Source organism: Meles meles, chromosome 8, assembly GCF_922984935.1.
Source record: "Meles meles chromosome 8, mMelMel3.1 paternal haplotype, whole genome shotgun sequence".
NCBI lineage: Eukaryota > Metazoa > Chordata > Mammalia > Carnivora > Mustelidae > Meles > Meles meles.
This window is the reverse complement of record NC_060073.1, coordinates 21688537-21715203: the sequence shown is the minus strand read 5'-3', so window position 1 is coordinate 21715203 and position 26667 is coordinate 21688537. Positions and strand designations below refer to the sequence as shown.

The following is a 26667-nucleotide window of genomic DNA, read 5'->3' as shown; positions in this document are numbered from 1 at the left end:
GGCAGGGGGCGCCCTTGGGGCCTGCAGATAGCAGAAGGCTCTGTCTTGCCCTGAACCCACTTCTGCACCGAGCCTAGCCCAGCTGAGCTGCTGCTTTAAAACAAGACAAAACAAAACAAAACAAAATAAACAACAAAAAAACAAGAACTGCTCTTTGCCGTCAAGCTACTGACTTCCTCAGCCCATTGGAGGAGGAAAAAAACCACTATGTGACAACACCGCATTTGCCATTTCTAACACGCTCTGGGTAGAAAAGTGGACGGAGCGTGACATTTATTTGTGTGAAGCTGAAGCCTGAGCTTTAGTGCATGGATTTTGTCTCCTGTGCTTTGGGTACTCAGAGGTCTTTGCTTCCTCTTTGCTTCCTCTCTGCTTCTTTTCTTGCTGTAACTTCATGCGAGGAGAGAGGACACGCCTCTCTGGACAAAGGAGGTCCACCAGTCTACAAATATTTATTTTTTGCCCTCGCTGCTCTGAGTTCAGCCTTCTCTAATTGGTAGGAATACAGTGATGAACAATCAGACAGTACCTGTTTTCAAGGAACTCACATTATAGTGACAGGAGACAAACATAAAATAATTTAAGCCAGTCATAAATTCTATAAAGAAGAAAAAAATAGGACAGTGTGGTTGAAGGTGACCTGATTTGCTTGTCTTGTGTTATGTTGATTTGGGTTGAGTTGGGTTGTTTTGAATGTGTTGGTCTGGGTTGTGTTGTGTTGGGTTCTGTTGGGTTGTGCTGAACCATGTCAAGTAGGGTTGACTGTGGTATTTGGGTTGTGTTGGGTTGCATTGAGTTGGCTGTGTTGATTTGGGTTATGTCGTGTTAGGTTGGGTCTTGTTGCATTGTGTTAAGCTGTGCTGGGTTGGGTTAACTGTGTTGTTTGGGTTGTGTTGGGCTGTGTTGGTCTGGCCAACTGCGTTGGGTTGGGTTCTATTGGGTTGTGTTGAGCCATGTTGGGTCTGGTTGACTGTGTTGTTTGGCTTCTATTGCGTTGTGTTGGATTGGCTGTGTTGGTTTGGGTTATGTTGTGTTGGGTTGGGTTGTGTTAGGTTGTGTTGGGTTGGCTGTGTTGGTTTGGGTTATGTTGGGTTGGGTTGGGTTGGGTGTTTTGGTGGCTGGATGGTGGTAGGGGGCTACAGCTTTAGCTCCTGTGGTCAGGAAGACTTCACAAAGGAGGTATATTGATTTGGGAGTCAAAAGATGGAGAAGGAGACAGCCATCCTGGGCAGAGAGAAGAGCCTGGTTGTTCTCTGTTTCTGCCCGTTGGACTGCTATAGATGTTTCTAGGTTTATCCTCTTTCCTTCCTAAGAGATAAGCCTTCAAAGGTAGAGCCCAGTCATCTTCTCCTTTGTGAAATGGCCTGGACACTCACACCACACAGAGCCCAGAAATACAGCTAACAGTCTTCTGCACCTGCTCCCGCCAGAGCAAGAAGCCTGATAATCAGGTGGAAAAAACCCTGATAAGCAGTGGTGTAAGGGGCAGGCTGTCCTTGGACTGGGGTAAAGGAGTAAAGAAAGCCCTGGTGTGGTTGAGGGACAGTCGGGTGGTCCCAGCTTTGCCCACCAGCCCCGGGGCAAGCCCTGCTTTCCCAATCTCTCCCCAGGTGCCCTCACTGACCTGCACGCGGGCCTCGGTGAGGTCTGTCCTCATGGCCAGCTGCTCCCGGGCATACACGTCGGGGTAGTGGGTCTTCTGGAAGACCTTCTCCAGCTCTTCCAGCTGGTAGCTAGTGAAGGTCGTTCGGTTCCTCCGCTTCTTGCCCTTGTTGCTCTCAGAGTCGGCCTTCTCCAGCGGGCTGGGGAGGTCGGTACTGGCCCGGTCCTGGGGCCCCTTCACTCCAGCCTCCTTCACACTGAGGTAGCTGCTGTCCATCCCCACGGTGTCAGAGTCAGGCGGCAACTCTGGCTCACCCAGGGAGCTCTCTTTGGCTGAGGGGGAAGAAACAAGGTCAGAAACCAATGACCGAACCAAGCAAGAGAGGAGGGAGGGACAGGGAGAGCCCTCCCCTGCCATTCCCCTGTCAGCATCACACTGGATGCAAGGGTAGGAGTTCCTGGTTCTAATCCTGACTTGCCATTAACATGCTGTGTGACCTTGGGAGAGTCTGTTTCCCTCTCTGAGCCACTTTGCCATCATCTCAGAAGGGACCTCTTTTAGCACCAACATTATATGACTCCGGATCAGCCAATCTGATCTCTTGGACCTTTAATCCCTGCTCCCACCGACTCTGGGCTCCTCCATATAGAAGGACACCCTTTGCCAGAACTTCTGCTTTGGGCCTGGGGAATGCTGACCCAGTGCCTCAGACCTCCGGGGAAGGGAGGGCTAATTCAGCAGCCATGTCTGGCCCAACAGGGCAGGGCAGGGGCAGGAAGAAGGCCGGTGTCGAGACAGACAAGAATGCCCTTCCTCTCCAGGCCTGGTCCTGTCTGGGCTCAGTAGAAGTTGCAGAGAAGAATCCCCAGCTCGAAGAATCCAGCATGAGGAGTCACGCCCTCGTCCTTCACTGGTTTCACCTACTGTCCACGCAGGGTTCTGCCCACTCGAGGCTAGTGGCGCATCTACTAGGGAAGCTGGGCGGCACCTGCATCCCCAGGATGCTGACGTGTGGGCCCCACTAGAGTCATACTAAGCTCAGACCTGGGCCCCCAGCCACCACATCTGCCAGGATGGGGCTCCACTGGGTGATTTGTAGATGCCCAGAGCTGGGCAGGACCAGTAGCTCTATGGAGGTCAGGGATGAGGTGGTAGAGGCCAGCTGGGGGGGGGGGGGGCGGGGGGGTTGTCGGGCAGGGAGTAACTTGTCCACGTCCAAATGGCCCAGTTAGCACCCTGGGCAGACACGCTTGCCTCAGAGTGAAGGTTAGAGTGTGGATTCCGGAGCCTATGGAGGGTACTACTCCCACATGTACCTTGCTCCAGCCGCAAACTTGGGACTGTTCACTTAACTTCTTTGTGCCTCAGTTTCCCCCTCTGTAAAATAGGGATGAAGATACATGTAGGCTCTTCCTCCTGGGGTACTATGGGGTTAAGGAGGCCAACAGGCAAAGCCCTTAGCACAGCGCCTATGTGGGCTACGTGGGTTTCTGTCCCTATCGGTGTATCCCCAGTTCCAGTATGGACTTCCGAGCTGCAGAGGACTCTGGCCCCGGAGAAGTCTTCCCAGCAGGCGGGCCCTGCCCAGAGCATCTGGGTGCAGGAACAGGTGTAGGTGCTGGCCTGGTGTCCGGAGGCCGGTGGGAGCCCTTCTCTGCTGCGCCACCCATCCCGGCCCGTGGGATGAGGGTCCCACGCCAGCTCTGATTACAATAAGGCCTCCAGGGAGCACTGGAGAAGGCCTGTCACGTACAAGCTCTGACGGTCGCACGCACGCGTGTTTGGTGCGAGCACCTCTTCTGGGAGCAGGTCCACGCGGTGGGCATGGAGTGTCAGGATGATGCCGCTGGCTCAGGTCTCCCGACTCCGTCTGCATCCCGGGGGCTGAGGCTTTAGAGAGGCTCTCCTCCCAGCTTCCCCTGTGCCCTGGTGGCTCTCTTAATGCTGGGAAGGGGCGAGGGACAGCTGCCTGTCATCCCCATCCCTCTCTCCGAGGCCCCGATGAAGGGGGTAGAGGTGAGTGCTTGGAGCCGACCCGCCCGCAGCGTCGGGAGGCCATTCGAGGGGGCCCCTGGCGGCGCTGATGCCACAGGGAGGGCGGCAGCCCCCAGGCATCACGCAGGACACCCACGTGAGCCCGGGCACACGCAGACCGCCACGGCTGCGGTGACAACATTATGCAAACTGCAGCTGGCAGCCGGGCCAAGAGCTTTCAGCGAAGATATTTATCTTGCTGGCAGACAAACAAGTTTTATGTTTTGGGTTTTTTTTTAAGAAAAGAAATCCCACCCAGCCTCACCAAAAATAAACATCTCTGTTATGCAATTTCCTGGAGGCCAGACTGGGGGGCAACCCCTGCCCCTCCTGCCCCCACACCGATCTCCAGGCCCCATCCCATGACCCCACAGACCTTTCAAGTGTCCTCTGGCATCTGGCCTGGAGTTGGGACCACCCCGCACAGCAACAGGGAATGGGCTGCATGGGGAGCTCCGTGCTAGAAGACTGAGGGTTGTAGGGACCAGCCCAAGCTCTGAGTTTTAACTGGGGGTAAACTCACACCAGAGAGAGCAGGCAATGCGTGCTAATTAGTGACAAAGCACGGCTTCTAGCCCCCGTCTTCTCCTCCTACCCTGTGGGCTTGGGGCCTCTTCCCAGGGAGAGAGGGGTAGGAGCAGAGGAAGGCAGGGGCCTCACATAATCAAGGAGTCCTGCTTTGCTCCTCCTGGGGGTAGGAGGCCTCTGAGGACGACGAGGGAAACCCCTCAGTGTTGACCCCGTTCTAGGCTTAGCCGGCTGGGGGGCAGCAGAACGTCCAGTCTTCTAGGGTGAGAAGTAAGAACCCAGGTTCTCAAACCTCCAGCCACTGACTGAGACCGAGCAAGTCGGGGAGAAATGGAGAGACAGCATGGGGTGTGCAAAGACCACCAGACCGAGCTGGAAGGTCATTGGGCCCAGCTCTACCATGGTCTGCCTGTGAACGCAGATGACTCTTCTCACACCCCAGAGTCTCATCGGCAGCTGGAGCTGCCGTACCCCATCTGGAGTGGGGGGAGCAGGCAAGGCTGTGCCACAGCCTCGGCCCAGCGGAGTGTCCCTCCTGCCTTTGTCACCACTGGGCCTTTCCTGAGGATCAGGCGTGGCAAGAAGAGGAGAGCAGAGTGGGGGCCAGTCTGGGTCCAGGCAAATGCTGGCCAACAGGAAAGCCTTAGAGATGGAAGGAATTCTGGCAAACTGATACTTCCAGGTCCTCAAGGAAGAGGGAGGAGAGCCTTCCCACCTCGGTCTTCACTGTTGATCGTTTTGCTTTAAATCGGGAGGCTGGGTCTCTACTTTAAAATACTTCCTAGTATTTTTTTTTTTTAAGATTTTATTCATTTATTTGACAGAGAGAGATCACAGGTAGATAGAGAGGCAGGCAGAGAGAGGGAAGCAGGCTCCCTGCTGAGCAGAGAGCCCGATGTGGGACTCGATCCCAGGACCTGAGATCATGACCTGAGCTGAAGGCAGCGGCTTAACCCACTGAGCCACCCAGGCGCCCCTGGGTCTCTACTTTAGATGCCAAAGAACAGTGTCCCAAGGTCCCATGGCCCACCCCCAAGAATCCCAGACTTGGGGCAGGATGGGGGTGATCTATGTCAAATCCCTTCCACCCTGCAGCTTCTCCAGCAAGCGGGGCCACACGGGCTGTGGGGACAGAGAGCTCACTACCATCAGGACACCCGGGCCATTCATCCTCAGCTCCGGCCTATGTCTGTCTCTTAGAAGTTTGGCTCACTGGTCTTGGCTCCGGCTCTCCCGGGCCTTCCCCGAGACGGGCGCCACACCTCCCAGAGCCTTCTGTCCTCCTGTCTAAACAGCTGGGGTTCCCACTGCTGGCCCCAAGTTTAACAAGACTGACACGGGGGGCTGCCAGGGACGGGCTGCATGATGGGGCTGGGGCCTGGGCAAAGCCAGCAGTTTGCTCTCCAACCGAACAATCCTGAGGAGCTGGGTGAAGAATCAGGTGGGTGGCCCAGGGCCTGGGTGCTGGGTCAGGATCCCGCTCGCCCTGCAGTGCCCTCCTCAACAAGACAGCCATTGGAACCAGAGGAGCCCACCACTTGGGCTCAAATACTCTTCACCAAAGGTTCCCACTGACTTCCTTGGCCTCCCTCACCTGCACCTCTGGTCACCTGCCTGGAATGGCCTCCTTTCCAGCTGACCTGCAAGATCCCGTCAAGCACCAGCTCCTCCAGGAAGTCCTCCCAGACTGCGACAACCCTACAGACCCCTTTGGCCTCTGCTCAGCCTCTCCCATCACTGCCCGTGTTTCTGACCAGTATGCAATCAAGCCCCAAGTGTCCATTCCTTCCTCTAGCACATCAGTTCCCCGACAGTTGGAACCTCACGTCACAGATCCTGGGCTTCGCCCAGGATGGGGCAGATGGCAGACGTGCAGTCAGAAGTTGCCGGAGAGTAAGTAGACCATTTCTAACGAGCAAACACTGCTGAGTCTGTGCAGCTACCTTTGTGTGCCTACTGTGTGCCGGCCGTGGAAAGCCACCGGCAGAAGGTGCTTGTTGAACCCACGAGTGAACCAGTTCATCCTGCTACACGAGGAGGAGACAAGTGCGTAGGACACGGGAGAAAGGGGCTTGCATTCGTGAGCGCCTCCGTGAGCAGCTGGCAGCAGGAGCCACAAGAGGAGACGAGACGGAGGAGGACGAACGCGGCCGGCGGAGCATGTGCCCATGTGCGGCCGGCGGGAAAACACAGAGCATCAGGGCAGCAGACGGAGAAGCAAAGGGATGGGATTTAAGGAAGGGGCTCTAGAACGTAAACGTCCAGGGAACCCAGTCCGAGATCTGCTGGGGGCCAGCTCCATACCCACCATGACGCCACGGTGGAGAGAAGTCCACCGGGAGACCCTCCCGCTTTCCCTGCTTCTGGGCCAGCCCTCTTCAGGGACGAGAGCACTGTGCTGCACGGGGCTGAGCAACAGCAGAGCCCCCTGGGCCAGACCACCCGCCTGCAGCTCTGGCTGCCCCCCCTTCCTACTGGACTCTGGACTGGCGCCATGTGGATGCCCCGCCCACAGCGTGGAGGGGGGCTCTGTCCCTGTCTCAGGGGCCCAGGGCAAGGTCATCCCAATCTGCTGCTTCCCAGTGGAATGTCTTGAGGTGGCTATAAACCGCAGACGACCCAGAGGAATCAAGCAATGTGTGTACGTAAAACACCCAGGGTGACCAATGGTTGCCCCTCCAAAGGTCTGCCTGCGATGGCGGCCGTGATGGTTGGCTTGCCCTTCAGATGACCCTAGGTCAATGTCTCCACCAACCACTTCTGATGAAGTAGAAGCATTTGGCTTGAAGGTACATTCCGCATCAGGAGCCACAGAAGGCCTCCAACCTCTGCCTGAACTCCGAGAAATACAAGAGATGGAAAACCTTTCTTCTTTCCGTTCCCCTTTTTTGCTGTCCTGCTTCAACCCAATGACGTCACTCTAACCTAGTCTAAACTTTTTTTTTTTTGATACGAAAGCCCTGGAGAGGTTTCCGAGGGTGACTGTGATTTTTTTTTTTTTTTTCATGGCTGTGATTTCAAGAGGATGCCCTTCTGAAGCGAGGAGGGTGCGGGAGGCCTCTGTGTGCTCATTCTTCCCCTGTGCACAGACGCGCACCCTCGGGCACAGGACACAAGCCTGCAGCTGTGAATGGGTGTGCGGAACATGTGTGTGGTTGCCTGCAGACAGTCTGAGTGCAGGCCCACGAGCAGGGTGTGTGAGGCTGTGTCTGGGGATTTATGCAAGCGAGGGTGACTTTACAGATACACATAGCTGAGTACGGACATGGGAAGTGTGTGTGTGTGTGTGTGTGTGTGTGTGTAGTTGTGCACAGGCCCATGCATGCGGGGTATACGTCTAAGGGGTCTGAGTAATTGTATCCTCCATGGTTTTGATTACATCTATTTCCCTCCAAACATCTGCTTTGTGGGGGACACGCCGCTCCCTCTGTTCCCGGGTGAGTCGGCCTCACACACCCCTGTGGCAGAGTGCACAGGGCCCGATGTAATCTTCTTAAACAAAACAGGCCAGCGTGAGGCCCTTTCATGCTATTTAAAGGGCACCGACTAAAAACCCCACTGCTGTCCAAACAGTCATGTGGGGGCAGGGGCGAAGGTGAAAGGTGAGCCATTGATCACGTCCTGGACCCACCTCCTCTGCCCCGGGACTCTCTGCTCCGGCTCCGTGCAGAGCTCAGCCTGGACATCCCTGGTTTAGGTCCAGGCCCACTAGCTAACGCCAAAGGGGTAGCAGGAACTGGGGGGACATTTCAGCGGTCTCACCCAGTGGAGGCAGACCAGGTCCCCACCCTCAGGGACCTGCCGATCTGCAGGGGAGAGCCGGAGGTGGAAGCTCGGGTGCTCAGGGTGGCCCCCACAGGTGACATGGGCACCCCTGCTCACCCACACCAGCTCCGAACATGCCTCTTGAAACAGGAAGTCGGAGGCGCTGTCACAGAGCCCGGGAGACTAAGAACACCCGCGGGCCACATGCGGTGTGTTGGATTGTCTCCTGGAGCAGTGAAAGGACAGCAGGGACACAACTAGTGACCTCTGAATAAAGGATGGGGCATAGTTAACAGTAGTATGAAAGGAGAAAAAAAAAAGTGGGCAAAATATGTAAATAGACACCTCTCCCGAAAGGACCTACAGGCAGCAAAAAAGCATGAAAATACGCTGGACGGATTATCCAGCCCGGAAATGCAAAGTACGAGTCCTGTGAGACAGCCCCACGCACCGACTGCCACGGAAGTGAAACCCCAGGTGGCACCAGGTGATGACGAGGACATGGAGCCACGGAAAGTCTCCCACGTCGTTGGCTGGGAAAACAGTTCTATAATTAAACCCACACTCCCCACGTGACCGAGCGATGCCACTGCGAGGCGTTGGCCCAGAAGATGTGAGGACTGACGTTCACCGAACCTGCATGCAAATGCTTATCGCGGCTTTGGTCAGAATCACCCCACACTGGAAACAACCCAAAGGTCCTCTTACAGGTGAATGAATAAGGGAACTGGAACCACCACGTGAAGGGCTAGAGACTCAGAGATAAAAGGAATGAGCTATTACACAGTCACTGGCTGGAATTACTCTCAAAAGCAGCATTACCATCTGTAAAAGAGGCCAGACTCAAAATTTACATATGTATGACTCTGCTTATTTATCCCGGGACATCCTGGGAAAGACAGAAGCAGGAGGACTGAGAGCAGATCACTGGTTGCCAGGGGCTGGGGAGGGGGAGGTCTGGACCAGAGAGGGCTGGTGTGTGAGGACGTGAATCTGCACGGGGATGTGTTAAGATTCATAAAACTATACACCACCCCCCCCCAATTTTAATTTTGCAGCACATTATTTTAAAAATGAAAGACACATAAACTGTAGAGAAAATACAAAACTGTGTTTTCATATGTTACAGAAAAACTAATAAAAAGTTTGTATGTCTCCACCCAGAAATTCCACTTCCAGGAATTTATCCTAAAGGAATCTTTATGGTTGGGCACGAAGAATTTGCTAGAGAGAAAGTTCATCATGTCATCATTATACAGAAAAACCAAAAAGAACCAAAATATCCAGTAATAGGAGACTGGTTAAATAAAGGATTCTATTTCCATAAATAGAAGATCCTTCCTGATATTCTTTATTCTGCAAACTGTTTCTTTCTTGGCTTTGCACACACATTATTATGTATTTATTGGAGATTTTTTCCCTTTTGTTTATTATGTCTCTCTGCCTTCCATAAAACGGAGAGTATATCTGAATATATTTGCTTTGTGTGCCCCTGTCTAACACCTACTATCGTGGCTGGCATGCAGTAGGTATTCAATAAACACTTGATGAACAAATGAATGAGACTAATATAAAAGAAAAGTGTTTTAGCATCTGGAAGGATGTTCGGGTTGTCGTAAATAAATCTCAACTTTATAAAAATTCAGAAGGGGTGGAATATCTGTCCTTAGAAAATTCTAGAAGTTTCTAGAGGTGGGAATATAGGTATATGGGTTGATTTTTGTTCCTTTTTTTTTTTTTCTGGTCTGAATTACTTTTCTATTTGTCTTACCATGAACAAGAATTGCTTTTATCATTATATAAAATACTATTTGAAAGCAGGGATTAGAATCCCAAAAGATGACTGAACTCTGCTGTGAAGTTTTGGGGGGTGGGAGATGAGCACCAGTAGGGGTGCGGTGGAGGAAGGATAGGGATGCTTCAGAGAAAGGCCCTTTTGTGGTGGGGATTGGCCGCTGTCCTCACAAACTGGGCCCTGTAGGATTTCGCATTCTCTTGGGCTCTGGAGACTTCCAGACTATAGGCTTATGTTCACCTCCTAAAAGGTTTCTCTGCCTTCAGGCCCACCACCCTCAAATACAACCAGACACACACATCTGATTGTACTGCAACGTACTCTAAAGGCTTTCACTGGTTCCCAGAGCTCTCGCTGGGATTGCCAGGTGAACTACAGGGTGCTCAGTTAAGTTAGAATTTCAGAGAAACGACGACTAATTTTTAGTATAAGTATGTCCTAGAGATTGCATGGGAAATACTGACAGTAAAAATTATTCATTGTTTATTTGAAATTCAAATTTAACTGAGCATTCGGGGTTTATTGTTAGGTTTTTGTTTTGTTTTGTCTTGTTTTCCCCAAAATCTGCCAACCCTACCAATCAGGCTTACTGTGACATTCATGATTCCCCAGGCAAGTCTGACCCCTCCCTGCCTCGTAGACTCATATTTTCTCTCACCCTCCACCTCGCTTCTAGTCCCTTCTAGTCCCATGGTGAGTCCTTTCATTCCCCCAGAGCGTCACACGAATATAATAATTATCCAAGTTCCCACGTGGAAAAATGCTTAAAAATCAATCAGCTAAGTGAAGATACGCCTAGAGATGGAAACCATAACACACACACATAAGCACACCCATGCAGACACGCTTCTTCGTACACTTTTTTTTAAGCCTAACACTCTCTCCAGGACATCTTTCCATGCTGTTCTCGATTCTTCCATCACACCGTTTGAATTGGCTGCATGTGATTCCACCACAGGGACAAACTCTGTCTAGCCAGTCCCCTACTGCTGGACACCCGGGTTTCTGATTGTTTCAAGGATAACGGGTCCGCGATGAACATCCTCGTCGTTAAATCCTTCCTACATCACGGTGATCCCATTAGAAGGAGCTCCAAGAACCAGAACGACTGGATCGGATCGTGTTCACATTTGAAGGTCTCCCATCAACAGGGTCAAACTGCCTTCCAGAGCCGTGACTCTCCCCTCGGCTACCGGCGTGCCCGCCTGCTTCAGGATGAGGGGTGTCCTGGCATGTTAAACTATCTCTGCCAGTGTGATAAACGAAAGTGAGATCTTGTTTGAATTTATATTTTTATTACCAGCGAAGTTGAATCTTTCATTTGTTACGTTCCTTCTTCCGTGGATTGCTTTTAGTGGACTCCCAAGGTTCAGGGCCAGGATGACCCCTTCTCTTTCCCTGACCCCAGGGCTGGACTTAGGTCTTAAATGTTGAATTCTTTGCTTTCAAGTGCTTGTGATGGGGTCTGTTCCCCACTCGAGTGTGAGCGGTTCAGGGCAGTGCGTCCCTAATGCATCGCTGGGGCCCGAGGGGGACCTGCCTCCTTCTGCCTTTGGGAGCTCTGTATGTCCTGCTGGGCATGACCCAGAGCCCCTGCAGGGGAGGGACCCAGCCACAAGGCTGGGCTCCAGATCCAGGAGGGCCCGGGTCCCTTGGTGCACACTGCTGTATGGGTGGGTTGGCTGCGGTAGAGAGGTGGGAGAGCGGACTCAGGAGCCCACCTAGCCACGCGGCAGGGCGTGAAGGACCACAGGCAGCCTTGCTGCCTCTATGGTCATGCACAGAACTCGGCTTCTCTGTGTCCTCATTCAACACGTGTTACCTGGCTCCCTGCCAGGGACGGGGGAAGGGGTTATGAAGGAGTCCCTGTGGGAAGTCACAACTGAGGAGGAGTCACCAGGCCCTGGGATGTACACAATGCTCAACCACAAGGCAAGCTCCTCAGTCTCCTGCGTCCTTCAAGGTTCTAGAGCCCCCACTCCCTGCTGGCCAGGCTCAAGGCTGCAGTTGCTCATCTTGCCACCAGGAGGCACTGCAGTCCCAGTGAAGTTCCTCAGGGTGGAAGATGGGCCCCAGGGCCCCAGGCCTTGATGAGGTTTCTAGAAGTCTCCTTGAAGACCAAGGCCCGACCTGGGAGGGTTTGCCAGCCAAACAGCTATCCAGCCCTACTGTGCGTCTGCCACTGTCCTAGCTCCCCCAGGGACACAGAGATGAATGACATGGGTCTCCGTCCTTTCCCCACAGAGTTCATTCCTCTACCGGTTCTGGGGCTTTTCACATTCTTGATTGATTCAACCCCCTCAAAATTCCCATGTGGTGGCTCTCCTGAGAATCCTCACTCCACAGGTGGGTAAACTGAGGCTCAGAGAGCAAGGACTCGTTGAATGTCACCAGCAACCGAGGGCAATTTATTTCCCCAAGTTGTCTTTTGTGAAGACCCTGTGGAATCTTGGGTTCTCCAGCTGCTTGTGAAGGAGCCATACAGCCGCGCCCACCCCCCCGCACCCCAGCACCCCCAGTGGTGTTTTCCATGGCTCTGGCAGATCTCTGTGGGATCTTCTAAGTCGGGTGGGGGGGGGGAGGGTTCGGCAGAAGCAGGGGCTGCGGCCCCTCTATCTTCGCTCTCCCCCCACACAGAAGCCCTCCCTGTTCTTCCCACAGGGGTTGGATTGGGGGGTCGTCTTCCTCTGGCCCAGAGGATTGGTGGGGGGGCGCTTCCCAGGACTGAGGAAGGAACTGTCACTAAAAGCCAGTGACAGGGCCTTGGGCTTGACCCCAGGCCCAGGAAGCTCATCACGGCTGTGGCAGTGTGCAATGGGCTGGGACACTGAGGCCAGCAGGAGGAAATGGTAGGAGGCAGAGCTCCGGTTCAAACCCCCAGCCTGGGGCATTTTCTCTGCGGGGGCGGATGGGGCAGCTAGGAGACAGGGTCAAGACAAAGGAGCAAGACCCAGAGTCCCAGAAAGCCACTTCCCGCAGCTGCTTCTACAGGGTCCCAGCGCCTCCCACCTTCAGCACCGGCCCTCATAGAACTCTCTCGAACAACTGGGCCCTCCAAGGGGGACCCATGCCTTTTCTCGGGACCTCGATTTGGGGTCTCCCCACCCTCCAGCTTGCCCCCCATTAATTCTCTCCCCAGCACTAAGTCTTGTTTTGTGCTCATTCTCAGCTAAATACTGAAGGACTCAGAGGAAGGCGGTATGCGAGTGCAGCTCCCTCTTAATCAGTGCCAAGGACACAACACATATGTGTGTATGTTTCTACATCAGCACACGTGCGAACACCCCGGGAGCCTGCAAGAGGGATTGACAAGAACACAAATGCGGCAAGATGTCAACATTTGGGGACTTGGTGCAATCTGGGGATCTGGGGGTTCCTTGTCCTCTGCTTGTAACTTTTCTCTATGTCGGAAACCGTGCCCAAATTAAAAAAAAAAAACAGAACTTTAAAAAAGAAGTATGTGGATAGTGCCGTACCGTATATTTGACAGCTGCTAAGAGAGTAGATCTCAGAAGTTCTCATCCCAAGAAAAAAAAAACTTACGGTAACTATGGGAGGTGACAGACGGTTGCAAGGCTTAGTGTGGGGATCATTTCTGAACATATCCAATTATCAAACCATTATGTTGTATACCCAGAACTGATATCATGTTGTATGCTAATTATACCCGCATTTAAAATGTTTTTACATAAATTAAAAAAGATTATGGTTACAAGAAAAAAAAATTGTGGGGACATGAATGGGAAGAAATCACCTCACGCAGGAATCCCCACTCTGTAGGCGGCGTCAGTAGTGACGTGAACAGGGTGTGTGCAGGAGCGTCGTGAGAGACCGCTGCCATCCACGGCCTTCACTCATGGGCCTGCATGCCCACAGCAAAATCCCAAGGCAGATGCCAGCTCTGGGGACGAACCCTACCTCCCCAGCCCTCTGAAAACCCTTACTTCCTCAGAAGTGACAGGTGACCTGGTTGGAGCAGGTGATTTTTCTAGCAGCATTTCTAAGACCTGTAGGAAGCATATTTTGTTAGCGGGGGTCAAGCTACCATTGGGACTTAAAAGTAAAAGAGATACTTTATTTTTTGAAGCTCTTATAATTTCAGTTTTCTTTAAAGTGGTATGAAGGAGGGAGGCTTCCTTGCATCCAAAAAAAAAAAAAAAGAATGATAAGAAAAGCACTGAAGGCGCTAACAGGTGGGAGCAAACCAATAAATAGCAGATGAGTGGATAAGCAAAGAGTGGTCTCTCTGTGTGATGGAATATTATTCAGCCTTAAAAAAGGAAGGAAATTCTGACCTGTGCTACAACATGGAGGAAACATGAGGACAGGCTGGTAAGTGAAAAAAAGCCAGTCACAGAAAAGCTTCCCCGCATCCCAGGTACCTAGAGGGGTCAAGTGCACAGAGACAGAAAGTAGATGGTGGTGGCCAGGGGCTGGGAGGGGGATGGGAAGTTAGTAGTTAGGGGGTACGGAGCTTTGCTTTTACAAGATGAGAAGCGCTCTGGAGATAGATGGCAAGGATAACTGTACAACATTACTAATATGTTTAATACCACTGAAAAATAGTTAATATGTTAATTATACTTCAATTAAAAATAGTTTTAAGATGGTCAATTTTATGTTATATCTTATCACAATAAAAAAATTGAAAAAAGCAAAGAAAGTCCCCTAGCCCGTGTCCCTTAGGGCCTTTGTCCTGGCTTCGGCTCACTCTGTCCAGGGCTAGGTCCCCTCCACCTCCCAGCCTACACCCCAGATTCCTTCTCTTGTCCTCTCTTGATACTGTGTCTTTGTTTGCGTCTGTTCATGCCCTCATCCCTTGGTTCACTCAGGTGTGCGTTCATGGAGCCCTTCCCCCTGGGTCGTGACCTTATGAAGGGGACAGACAGGTAACAGTGACCAGTTGTCCCGGAGCCCAAGGGGCAGGAGCACTCACTGTGTCCTGGGCACAGAGAGGCCCATAAGGAGCAGAGGTCAGTTCTACTTGAAAAGGTCAGGGGAGGCTTCATGACAGCGTGGCCTTGAACTGAGTATTGAAAACCAAAGAAGTCTTGGCAAGACATGTTACATTTCATGGTAAAACAGGACACTTCCAACTCTCCAGACTAGGCAGGTCTTAATGACCAGGGAGGAGCCCCCCCCAGGGTTGGGGACAATAATCAAAACAATTGCATAATCTCTCTGAGCAGTACCAACCCATCCCCTAGTTCATGGAAAGTCCACTTATGACCGAACATTGCAACATCGCGTCCTGATGTTTGCCACACTGGGTGGGGGTCTTGACTTTAGTCAGAACCCACGCCCCCGTTAGCAGCTCCTCAAGGAGACTGGAAGTTTCCCAGCTCCTTCCTTCCAGGCCCAGCCCAGGTATCAACCTCCAGTTTGGCCTCCCGTGGCTGGAGGAGATCCTGGCATTATTATTATTTTTTTAAGATTTTGTATGTTAATTGACAGAGAGAAGCAGCAGAGGAGAGGGGGAAGTAGGCTCCCCACTGAGCAGGGAGCCTGATGTGGGACTCGATCCCAGCACCTCGGGATCATGACCTGAGCTGAAGGCAGACGTTGAACTGACTGAGCCACCCACGTGCCCCAGATCCAGGCACCTTCCAAGGGAAAGGGGACCCACCCAGGGCCAGGCCTGCTGCCAGAGAGGCAGATGTGGCCTCCCAAACTCTCCCTTCCCCACAGCAAGAAACCCCCGAGCTCAGGGACCACACTGGGCCACCCTCCTCCTTACAGGGAGCAAGAGGAGGCCCTGAGCCTTCACACAACCTGCCAGTGGAACATCATGGTCTCCTGATTTCAAACCAGCCCTGTGGTCACCTGCACATTGTCCCTCTCCACCTCCGCCAACTATACAGCCTTGGGCTTGTCCCTAAACATCTCCCACAGAACCCCTCTGAGCTCCATTCCTCCTCTGTAACAGGGAGAAAACCTGCATCCCCAGCACCCCCACCCCCACGGAGACACGAAATAGCACTTTCAGACCCAAGGCAGACCAGGCTGAGAAGCTTAAATCCTGCACTCGGTGAAATGAAATGAATGAGAAATCTTTGGAGTCCAACGGACTTGATTTCTGATTCTGCCACTTATTTGCTTCACTCATGCACTCTTCATTCATTCATTCATTCTTCATTCACTCATTCATTCATTCATTCATTCATTCATTCATTCAGCAGCATTTCTGGAGCACCAGCTTTGTGCATACCAAGTTTTCGGTGGTGGAAATACAAAGACCCCTTCCTTCAAAGGCCCACAGGCATGAGGGAGACTGGCTACGGTGCAGGGCGCTGGACAGGACAGGGGCATCTAGGCCAGCCTCAGTGGGGGTAGGTGGGATATTTTTAGGGGCCAGTCCAGATCTCTATACAGGAGGGGATTTGAGGCAACAGTCTGATTGGAGAGGTCTGTTGACGCCGTGCTTTGCTAGCACTTTGGGTAAATGTCGGTTTTCCCGATCCAGGAAACGGAGGGAGTCGAAAGGTTACAGGGAGGGCTCCCAAACCACCCATAGTTCTGTCGCCGAATGGTGTGAGTTGGCCTCTAGGTGCCGCCTCCTCTGGAAAGTCTGACCACTATGGTCCGCATCCCTAAATGGGTGTGAGTTTGGAAAGAAGCAGGGTACAAGCCTGCAGACCCCTGTCCGAGACAGTTTGTCCTTCTCAGTGCAAGTCCTGCAGCAGAAATCGATACAATTGTTATTTGGGGCCGAGTTAGGCCAGGACACTTGCAGGAGCAAAGCAAAGACGCTCCAGCTGCGACCGTCTCCTGATAAATTCACATTTATAGAAAAGACTGTCCGTGGGCTGAGACACTTGAAACCGCTGTAAAAACGACATGTTAAATTTATTTTGTCTTATATTTACTTAAAACTTCTAGTGTTTTAACCCTTCCATAAATACATTTTAGCGTAAGGCACACTGCAATGTGAAGGCACAGCTGTGAAAGGAGAATGGTAATTTTAATCACTGCACTGATGACCAAGTTCAGGTCCACCGTGAACGACTTAAAAAATCCTCGCTTCCACGGACACTCTTGGCGACATCTGGCCTCTGCTGGCACCCCAACGTTTAATTGCTCAAGAATTTCTCAGTGGGAACATCTAGTGCCTTCGACCCGCTGTATCATCGGAAAGGCATCCGGGGTGGGCAGTGGCAAGAGGGGCCATTCCAGAAATGTGCCACTTGCTGCTGTCATGGAGAAACTAAGCTCGCTGATTCAGGGCCAGTTCCGGGCTCCTTCTGTCACCTTCCCAGGCTGGTGGGACCTCCTCCTTGTGGATCCCCTGCCACACCCTCCTTTGAGTTTCCCTAATGGCCCCTACGAACTAAATCACTCATCACACAGCATTGCAAGAGGAGATGGGCAGCCTCCGTCATTGGACGGGACCCTCACCAGAGGCAGGGGTGAGGTCTTGCCCTGTTCCCTTTCCCTCACTGCTCCCCCAGCAAATACTGTTGCACTGAACTAATCTTTTTTTTTTTTTTAAGAGTTTATTTATTTATTTACTTGAGAGAGAGAGTATGAGAGGCGAGAGGGTCAGAGGGAGAAGCAGACTCCCTACTGAGCAGGGAGCCCGATGAGGGACTCGATGCCGGGACTCCAGAATCATGACCTGAGCTGAAAGCAGTTGCTTAACCAAGTAGGCCACCCAGGCACCCACACTGAACTAATCTTGTTAAATTACTGAACGTCTCAGCCTGTGGAAGGACCATTTGGGTTTGCAGAGAATTTCTTCTTTCACCAAAATCAAGCGTTCTCTTTCTCTGAATGTGTTTGTTCAGACCTAAAGAATCATTTGTATGCTGAAAAAGCCAGAAGACTCTTCTCCTCTTGGATGAGAAGAGAAAAATCATGGCTGAAGTCATTGTAAGGCTGCCAGTTAAGAGTTTTCTGAGATGGATGAAGATGGTAAGATTATTCAATCTCAGCTTTAAGAAATTCCATCTTTATGGATGGTTAAAATTACCAAATTTCTAGAACATGCTTGTATCTAAGCTATTGGCTAGGGCTTCCATCTAAGTGGCTGGAATTTGGAGTAGGTAAGTTCCAAGTGTTATGCCCATCACATACAAGTAGGTAAGTATAAATAACCCTCAATATCCTAACATTTATGTGTTGGTTGGGGAATGGTTCTTTCATTGACTTCTGCTCATTTGGACTGAGAGAAGTTTTCAAACAATTCTCTGCCTTAAAATGCGTGGTATGGGGGCACCTGGGTGGCTCAGTCGGTTACGGGTCTGACTTCAGCTCGGGTCAGGCTGGCCTGGTTCTGAGGAGAACTCTGGAAGTAGGAGGGAGATGGGGTCTGTGCGGTCCACATCTGTGGTCATCACTGCAGTGGTGAGGGGAAGACGGTGTGCTATATACTGAAAATCTGCCCCCAGATTTTCTGCCCCCAAATCTGTCTCCCCAATTCACTAAGCTCTCCCACATGCTTGATCGTGTCTGGCGGCCACACCATCATGAGGTCACCAAGGCCAGGAGCATTGACCTGAAGGGCAGAGGAGTGGAGTAGAGCAAAGCCCTTTGATTTCAGGGGATCTGGGCTCTTTATCTGTAAATTAGGAGTCCTAATCCCTCTTGAGGGATTTGAGTGCAAGATCGCAGGGCAGGCTTGGCCCATGGGTGATGCTTACCACCAACTCCCCTCATTGCAGACGGGTGTACTGGGGCCCAGTGTGGGTGCAGCACCTCCCTGATAGGCCCCGAGTGGGACATTCTCTGTGCCCCACCCTGAGTCCATGCAGGGATGAACATACACCAAGCCCGCCCTTGGGGACCTTCAGGTCGGATGCGGTCGGATGTCTTTCAGATGGGAAGAAAGAAAGTTATGCCCCAGGTCAAGATGCCTGGGTGGGAGGTAGGGCAGCTTGGGGAGATGTGGGCTGTAGGTTCCGAGGGGTCTGGGGGTGCCCTCCTTCTCCCTCCTTGACCCTTGATGCCCCATGCTAAGGCCAATGGCCAGACCCCACCCCTTGTGTCACTCATCCATATTTCAAAGGATTTTGTCAACCACCCGGTGTACATTCTGTTATCCTTTGTCCATGTTCCAATTTGGTGTATCCAAGTCAACCGTAAGGGCCCGTCAAAGTTTCTGACCAGCCTGACGTAGCCAGGGTTCCAGTGAAATCCTGCCAATAACAGCTCATACTTACTGAGCACTTACTCTGTTCCAAGGACTGTTCTAAACTCTTTACCTGTATTAGCTTATTTAATTCTCTGGATACCCTAAAGGCAGATACTATTCTTAGCCTCATTTTATAGATGAAGAGGTTGAGGCAGAGAGGTCAGCCAGGTTGCCTGAGGCCCCTCAGGTGCACGGGCTGACATTTGTTTCCAGGTCCTGGCCCGGGAGACCCCGCCCCCCCCAAACCAAGGGCATCTAAAGCTTCAGGCTGCCTGTGAACCTCATGCAGGTGGGGGGCAAACACAATTATGTAAGATTCCAAGAATGCTAGAGAGCACACCTGTTCCTTGTCTCTGGGAAGGCAGCTGGGGGACCAGGCTCAAGCAGGTGTCTGTTTAATCCTGGGGCTGAGGGACCGCAAGGTGAGAAGTACAAGAGGGCCCCCTCTCCCAACAGTGACGGCCACCGTTATAAAGCTCCCTCCTCCTGGTCAACTACGGACGGGGAGGGGGGTGCAGAATCATGTCTAATCTGGCCTCAGCCCCAGGCTCTGTTCATGGCACAGCACTGGGGATGGCCGGGGTGGACGCAGGTGGTGGCAAGAGCCTCTCAGAGGAATCAAACAGAGAATAGTCAAGGGGCAGAGGAAACAGCGTTGAGCTGGTTTGGGGTGGATGGGAGCTTCCCTCCTGGAGTTCCTCCCTGCTCCACCAGGAGGGGGCACTAGGAGCACCTTACTGAAAGAAGAGGTCCCAATTTTGGCCTCTCAGAAGTGGCCAGAGGCCAAGGTTATAATTCTGGCACTCTCGCCAATGGCTCTGCCCTCCACCCCTTCTTACCAGCTCTGGTTCCTGGAAAACAAATGTGTCCCTGGGCTGAATCTCTTTGGCTGCTTCATCATTAGTCTGGAGGCAAGGGGATGGACAGGATGACTTTTGAGGTTTCCCATATTCTGGGATTCTGGACTTCACCTCAGAAGGCCATGCCCGGGGCAGGGAGACAAACCAATGGAATAGAAGAGAGAGCCTAGAAATAGACTCTCAAACATATGGCCAACTGATTTTCAGCAAAGGTGACAAGACCATTCAACAGAGAAGGCATCCTTTCCAACAAAGGATGCTGGGAAAACTGGGTATCTAAATGCAAAGAAATAAAGAGTTGGAACCTTGCTCAGAATGGACCTCATCTTAAGAGGGAAAAGCGTAAAGGTCTTAGAGGAAAACACAGGGGAAATTCGTCGTGACATGCAGGTTAGCGATGATTTTGTGGTTGTGACGTCGAAAGCACAGAGAAAAAAAGACAAAAATTGATAAACTGGATTTCATCAAAATTAAAATCTACTGTGCATCAAAAGGGCATGATCCAGAGAGGGAGTGACAACCCACGGAATAAGAGAAAATACTTGAGAGTCATGTGTCTGATGAGGGGTTATTATCCAGAATATATAAAGAGCTCCTACAGTTCAACAACAGACAAGCAACCCGACCCCCAAAATGGGCAACAGACTTGAATCCACATTTTTTCAAAGCAGATCAACAGTGGACCAGACGCAAGAGGACAGCTGCTGTGTGAGCCCCCTTCCAGGAAACACCGTGTCCTCACCAAATGGTTCACTTAAAATGATCAAAATGGTAAACTTTACATTTTTAACATAGTAAAAAAACTATCCCTAATTAAACAAGAGATTTTGAATTTTTAAAAAGGCCCTCTGAGTAGCACGAAGAACACTCAGCTTGGGATCTCACAATGGCCTCTCACAATGCTCAGAGTCCTCCAGGGGCTTCTCTCCAGTCCAAATCCTTCAGCAGAAAGCCAACCTCGAGTTGGGCTTTGCTCCTGCCATGGCTTGGGTCCCATCTTGCCCCATCTTGCCTGTGTCCAGCGGGGCACCCTGCACACCACAGACTCTTTCCCAAACACTGCAGGTACTTTCCCAACTCTAAGCCCTGATTCCTGCTGTTTTCTGAGTCAAGAGTGCCCTTTCCAGCTCCTTCAGTGGGAGCTTCTCTTCAGCCTCCGAAGTCCACTTCAAATGTCCGTATCCACAAAGCCCCAGTCCATTTGAACTTTCCCTGGGGACTGTGGCTTCTGCACATCCAGCTCCGTGAGGTTAGGGATCAACTCACTCACGCCAAATGCTGCACACCTCCCTGACATGGGGCTCGAGCCTGTGGGGGCTGGTTTGGGGGCAGAAGAAGTCTGTAGCAGCACCCAATTCATTCTACAAAGAGGGAGGAGGGAGCTCTCCCTCTCTCCCACCCCCCATGGTGTCTGGCCCACTGTCATCATGGCCACCACCCTCCCCTCTCCAAGTGCTGACTACACCGAGAGGCTCAGGACTAAATAGATCTTCCTGCCTGGGCTCTGAGCTCCAGACAGCATCCTTTCCAGAGCAGAGAGGCTACATCTCCTGTATGTGTGTGTGTGGGGGGGGGGGTGTCTCTGAACCCCAGGGATAGGGCTGAGTAGATGAGGTACTCAGGCATGAAGAGCAGCAGCTCTCAGGTGGCCCTGCCAGGAGGACAGCAGGAGAGGACAAGGGGCCCAGAAGGGAGCAGGTGGGGGATGGAGCCACAGGTAGGAGGGACCTAGCAGGAGGAGAGTGGGGTGGGGAGGGAGGTTACTCATCTCACTGGAGCTGGCCCTGGATGTGGCAGCTGGAACCTGGTTTGTAGCCAAGGGGAAACAGTGGGGCAAAGGGGTGTTCCTTCAACGGCAGAGTCCAAGAGGACTCAAGGCTCACACAAAATGGGGCTACCCAAGACCTCTCTGCTCCCACCCCCCACGCTCCACAGGGAGCCCCACAGGATAAACAGTTTCCCAACAGGGTGCAAGAGGCCTGCGTTCAAAGAAAGGGGGAAAGAAGAGAGATTTGGCAAGATTTCCCTTTATTCGTCCCTCCATGGTCGTCAGCTCCACCCTGCCCTGAGCAGAGTTTCTGGCATGTTCCTGGGGCCTCTGGAAACTCAAGGCGAAATCCCTCATACCAGTTTGAGGCCCCGGGTCATGCCTGCTCCCCCCCTTCTCACCTCAGCTCAGCAGGACACTGCAGGGGGTGAAGAAGCTGTGGCCAGGGTCACAGGGTCAAGTCTAGAACTCTGACCTCTCGGGCACCGAGCCCACCCTTGACCTCCCCACCCACAGCATCCCCAGATGCGGAGAAGGGAAGCGCTCTTTGGGGGCCATATTTGTAAAACCCCGTCTTCCAGGCTCAGGAGCAGGGTGGCCTCAAGTCTCTCGTTAGGCTCCTCCTACAAAAGAATGCCTTTCAGGCTCTCAGGGCCTTGGGCCATCAAGCACTTACCTTCTCCCTTCCCAGTAGTCCTACCTAGGGCGTGTATTTGAGCTCTCTGACTCTGTTCACCTCCTTGAAGTAGGATGGCAGGAGGATCTATGTCATGGGCCAGAGACTGAGATTCAATGAAATTGCCCTTGACATCTGGTACACTGCTGGGTGTACCCGCAGGGGTGGGTAAATGCGGCTGACACACGGAATCAGTGGCACAGGGGGTTTGCCTTGCCAACTTAAACCCCCTTTCGCCTCACACTCCACCAGACTCATTGCATTACTGTCCCTATCCTGCAGATGGGAAAACTGAGGCAGGGAGCCAGGCCAGGCACGCCAGACTGGCTGCTTCTGTGGGTCAGACTCACCTTCCCCTTCAGTACAATGCATCAGTCAGAGTGGTGGGGCCCAGAGGCCTCCCAAGGATCCCGGAGAGACCAACCACTCTCTCCTGGCGCCTGGATCCTGGGCCTGGGACAGCACAGAACCCCAGGCCTTCAGGAATCACCTAGTGCCATGTGGGGGGTTTACAGATGGGAGACCGAGGCCCCAGTGGGGACCTGAGCCAGACGGGAGCCCATGTCGTTGGATGGTGGGGCTGTAGAGTCCGCCAGGGAGATCCATGGACACTGAGGAGCCCATACACCTGGGGGAGCCTGGGAGTCTCCATCCTCAATCTGAAACCTGATCAGAATCCCCACCTCCTTGCCATAGTTGGCCATACCCTAGTGCCCTCAAGGGTGGATGCTTGAGGGGGTGGAGCGTCTCATCCTTTCCTGGCAGAGAACTTGCCCTGCAGGCACACTACGTCTCTGCACCCTTACAACCTGCCCACTCTCCTCCCGCAAAGGCAGGACAAGCCCAGAGGGCCTCAATTTACACACTGAGAAGATTGAGTGGAGCCCTAGAGACAGGGGGCACATTTCTGCGGCAAAGTCAAGACTTGAACCCAGATCTCTTGCTCTGCAGAGAAGGCCTGGAGGGAGAAACAGAGGACGGGAAGAAGCTGCCTTGGGCTGTTCAGGTACCAGAGAAGATCCAGCAAGCAGGTGGCAACTTCCCACTCCCCCCACCCTCTCTGAGCCGTCTCCTTCCTGGGTGAGGTTAGGCTCACCTGGGAGTGGGGGAGGGGGCTTCTGATGAGCTGCCAACCCCAGCACGGCCCTTCCTGCCAGGCACGCCCCACAGCCTGAGTCCCGGCTTCCCCATCCCAGTACCAGCCCCAGGGAACTGGACTTGCCCAGTTACTGATCTTTCTTACACTCCAGACCTGAAGGCAGGGGCCGTGCCCTGTGCTTCTCAGAATCCCCTACAAGGCCTGGCACGGTGACAGACAAAGTCTGGTGAGTGATGAATGAGTAGAGCCAGCATCTCCGTCCCTCTGTCTGTGAAACTGGACATTTGAGCCAGCAGACATCTGGCGTCTCTCCCAACATTAGGTGGGACACCCACCCTGACACTGTGATCCATGGTGTGTGGTGGGGGAGAAGCTAGGCTCCTGGACATGACGAATGCCCCGGGCCTGACCAGTGGCCATCCCAGAGAAGAGATCGGTCATGTGGCCTCAGCTAAGTCCCTCAGGGATGCATCTGCATGGTTTCCACCACTCAGGGAAGGAGACTTGTCCTAGGAGCCTGGCAGAGATTAGGGGTCCCAGCCAAGTCATGGGTGGGATGAGTCCCTGCAATCCCACGGGGGACCCTCCCTCCAACCCCATACTCGACTGTTGCCTTGAATCCCCAGGCTCCCTGGGTAGAGTCCGCCTTTTGTCTCAGGGGAGTGGGGCTACAAACACCTGCCCTATTTGGCACAACCAGAGAGTGTGCGTGACTTGCTGGCGGGGTTACAGCAAAGGAGGAGACTGGGTGAGCCCAGCAGATGTTCCCCCAATCCTTACTTCCCCCACCCCCAGCTGCGGAAGGAGGAAAAACCAGTTGTGCATTCTACCTTCCCACTAACCTGGCTGCAGGGCTCCATTTCTCCCTGGGTCTCAGCTTACTCATCTGCTCAATGGGTTCTGCAACGTGCCTAGAGACAGCACCCACAATGGTTTCTCTTCCGCAATGAGCTCCACAGGACAGAGGGTATACTGGAGAGCTGAGGGTTGGAAGAGACTTCTCTGTGGTGTGGGTGGGCTGGGTGGACCCGGCCAGGGCTGCCGGAACACTCTAGGGCTCCAGGTGGGGACTGCCACTCACTCTGGCAGCTTTCCTGGGCAGCTGGGACCCGTGGCTGGGAAGGCCACAGGCTGTGAAGCACGGATGCTTAGTCATGGTCTCCCCACAAGTGCTCTGGCGGCAGAGGCTCTGCCTGCCACAGGAGGCCCCAGGGTGCCCCTAACTGGTACAGGTGCTCCCCTAATAGGCACGCAGTTCCCCTACATGGGGTACAACAGGTGCAAGTGTGTCTTTCACGCAGGAGTGCACACCAGTTAGCACCCACGGCCACACCCGGAAACACATTAGGACAGCAGGACCCAGACCCAGTGAGCATGGCAGGACACATGCCCGCGGGGTTCATGCTGCGCTCGTGCCCATAAAAACCCCCATATGCATGCTCAAGCAACACTCTGAACGAAACATCGGTTCTCCATTCAGCCTTCTACTGACCAGTAAATATTTGTTATGCCCACGGATCTCTATCCGGAAGGACCTAAGCTGTAGAATAGCCCGCAAGCACTCTGTTCTCCTAGGAGGAAGTCTGGTTCAGTAAGTGTGGACATAGGTACCCTGAGCGGAGACGGGGGACATGAGTCGACTACAGGGGCCAGGAACCCCAGGCCTCAGCCCAGAGCCTGGTCATCGGTGGGCACCAAGACTCTCCAGAGTTGGCTCCTCTCCATGGTTAAGTCTAAGTCTGGAGTCTAGAACCTGCATTAACACAGGCCCTCTAGGGCCACTGGCCCACTTCTCCTGGAACGGCTGCCCACGTTGTCCCTGTACCCCCTTAGTTCACCTCAGGAAACCCCAAGACCTGTTTCTGCTTCTAGGGAAGACTTTCCTGTCCGCTCTATCCAATTTCTCCTGGAGAGAAATGTAGGTAAGCCCCAGCTTGGGGGGAGGCCAGGGAAACGGGGTGAAGGTGAATCCAGACTGGTACCATCCTAAAAATCCCTGGAGAGACTTTGGGAATTGTCCAAACTCCCGCATTTTGCAAGTTCAGACCCAGAGGGGACAGGCCATGTTCCCAAGGCCACGCAGGAAGTAGAGAACCCCGCGGTGGAGACCTGCTGTGATCCACACTGGCGTGTGGGCCCTGCCCCACACGTGCGCCACGCGGGACTTCAGTGTCCTCACCCAAACCTCCCGCACGCAGCCTCTCAATCTTCGCCAGGGCCCTCGGAGCGCGCGGAGAGCCAGCGGCTCTGCCCCGGCCTGGGTCGTCCGCAGCCCATCCGCAAGGGCCTTGCGGCAGACGCCCACGCTCCGCGGGCCCCCGTTTGGACGGAGAGCCCGCGCTAAGGCAATCTGCTTTTAAGAATCCAACGAAGGGCGGGCGCAGCTCTCGCTCTTTCTGGAATGCGCCGCAGTGCGGGCGCCCAGCAGCTCCTACGTACTTAAACACGTGCAGCTCTCGCTCTCGGTGGCCCGGAAAGACAGGTACTTGGCGTGTGGTGGCGCCTCAGTCTCTCTCTCTCTCTCTCTGTCTTTCACACACACACACACACACACACACACACACACACACACACACCCTGCTAGTGGCGCCTCAGTCTCTCTCTCTCTCTCTGTCTTTCTCACACACACACACACACACACACACACACACACACACACCCTGCTAGTATTTCCCAGTAAAACTCTCTCCAAAAAGGCATTTCGGATGCAGTGGAGCTCCGTGCTGACCCTTCCATGTGCCTCTGGAGCTAAAATCTGAAACCGCCCGCTGCTCAACATGGCCACCCTAGTCCCCAGCGCTTGGCTCCCCAGAACCTCCCCTCAGCCAAGCCTCAGCTCCCTTTCCACCCCTTCCTCTTCTCCTTGGTGCTGGCGGTGCCTGCGGGGTGGGATGGGGGTAGAGAAGAGGTCTTTGGCGAGGCCTTGGAATGCCCCTGGCCCTGGGGTGGAGGAAGGGTGGGTGGGAGGCTCTGGGGTCCCCAGGCTTCTATCCAACCATGGAGTCAGCCTTTTAGGGGAGAAGAGCTGTCAGGCGACAGAGCACTTGCTGACCCAGGCTACCTTGTCCCCCCATCCCCCCCCCCAGTGCCAGGTGAGGAAGGAGAATTTTTGCAAGGAGGTGGGGGTGTGACATTTGTGCACATTTGTAGACCTGAGAAGGCTGGGGGGCCTCCAGCAGGGGGGTGGGGGGGAGGTCCCTGGGGGCCACAAGTAACTGTGAACTTAGAGAAGCCCCAGCCTGCAGCTGGGAGGGCTTGCTGGCTGGAGAGAGGTGCGTCTTCTTTCCGCAAAACAGCACTGTTTGGAAGAAGGCGTCTTCTCACTCGTCTAATCCGGACCCAACAAAGGTGTGCGGTGCCCAGGATCCCTGAGCATGGGGACCCGGCGGCGTCCTAAACTCTGAATTCA

General features: G+C 53.3%; 1 protein-coding gene across 1 annotated transcript in view; it reads right to left on the bottom strand.

Annotated features, from left to right (window-relative positions):
- Positions 1 to 26667, bottom strand: part of ALX4 (ALX homeobox 4) — a 39465-nt gene that overhangs the window by 7405 nt on the left and 5393 nt on the right. Inside the window, exon 2 of the mRNA XM_046017697.1 lies at positions 1625 to 1935. Within this exon, the coding sequence (XP_045873653.1) occupies positions 1625 to 1935 (311 nt within the window). The remainder of the gene's footprint in view (positions 1 to 1624; positions 1936 to 26667) is intronic.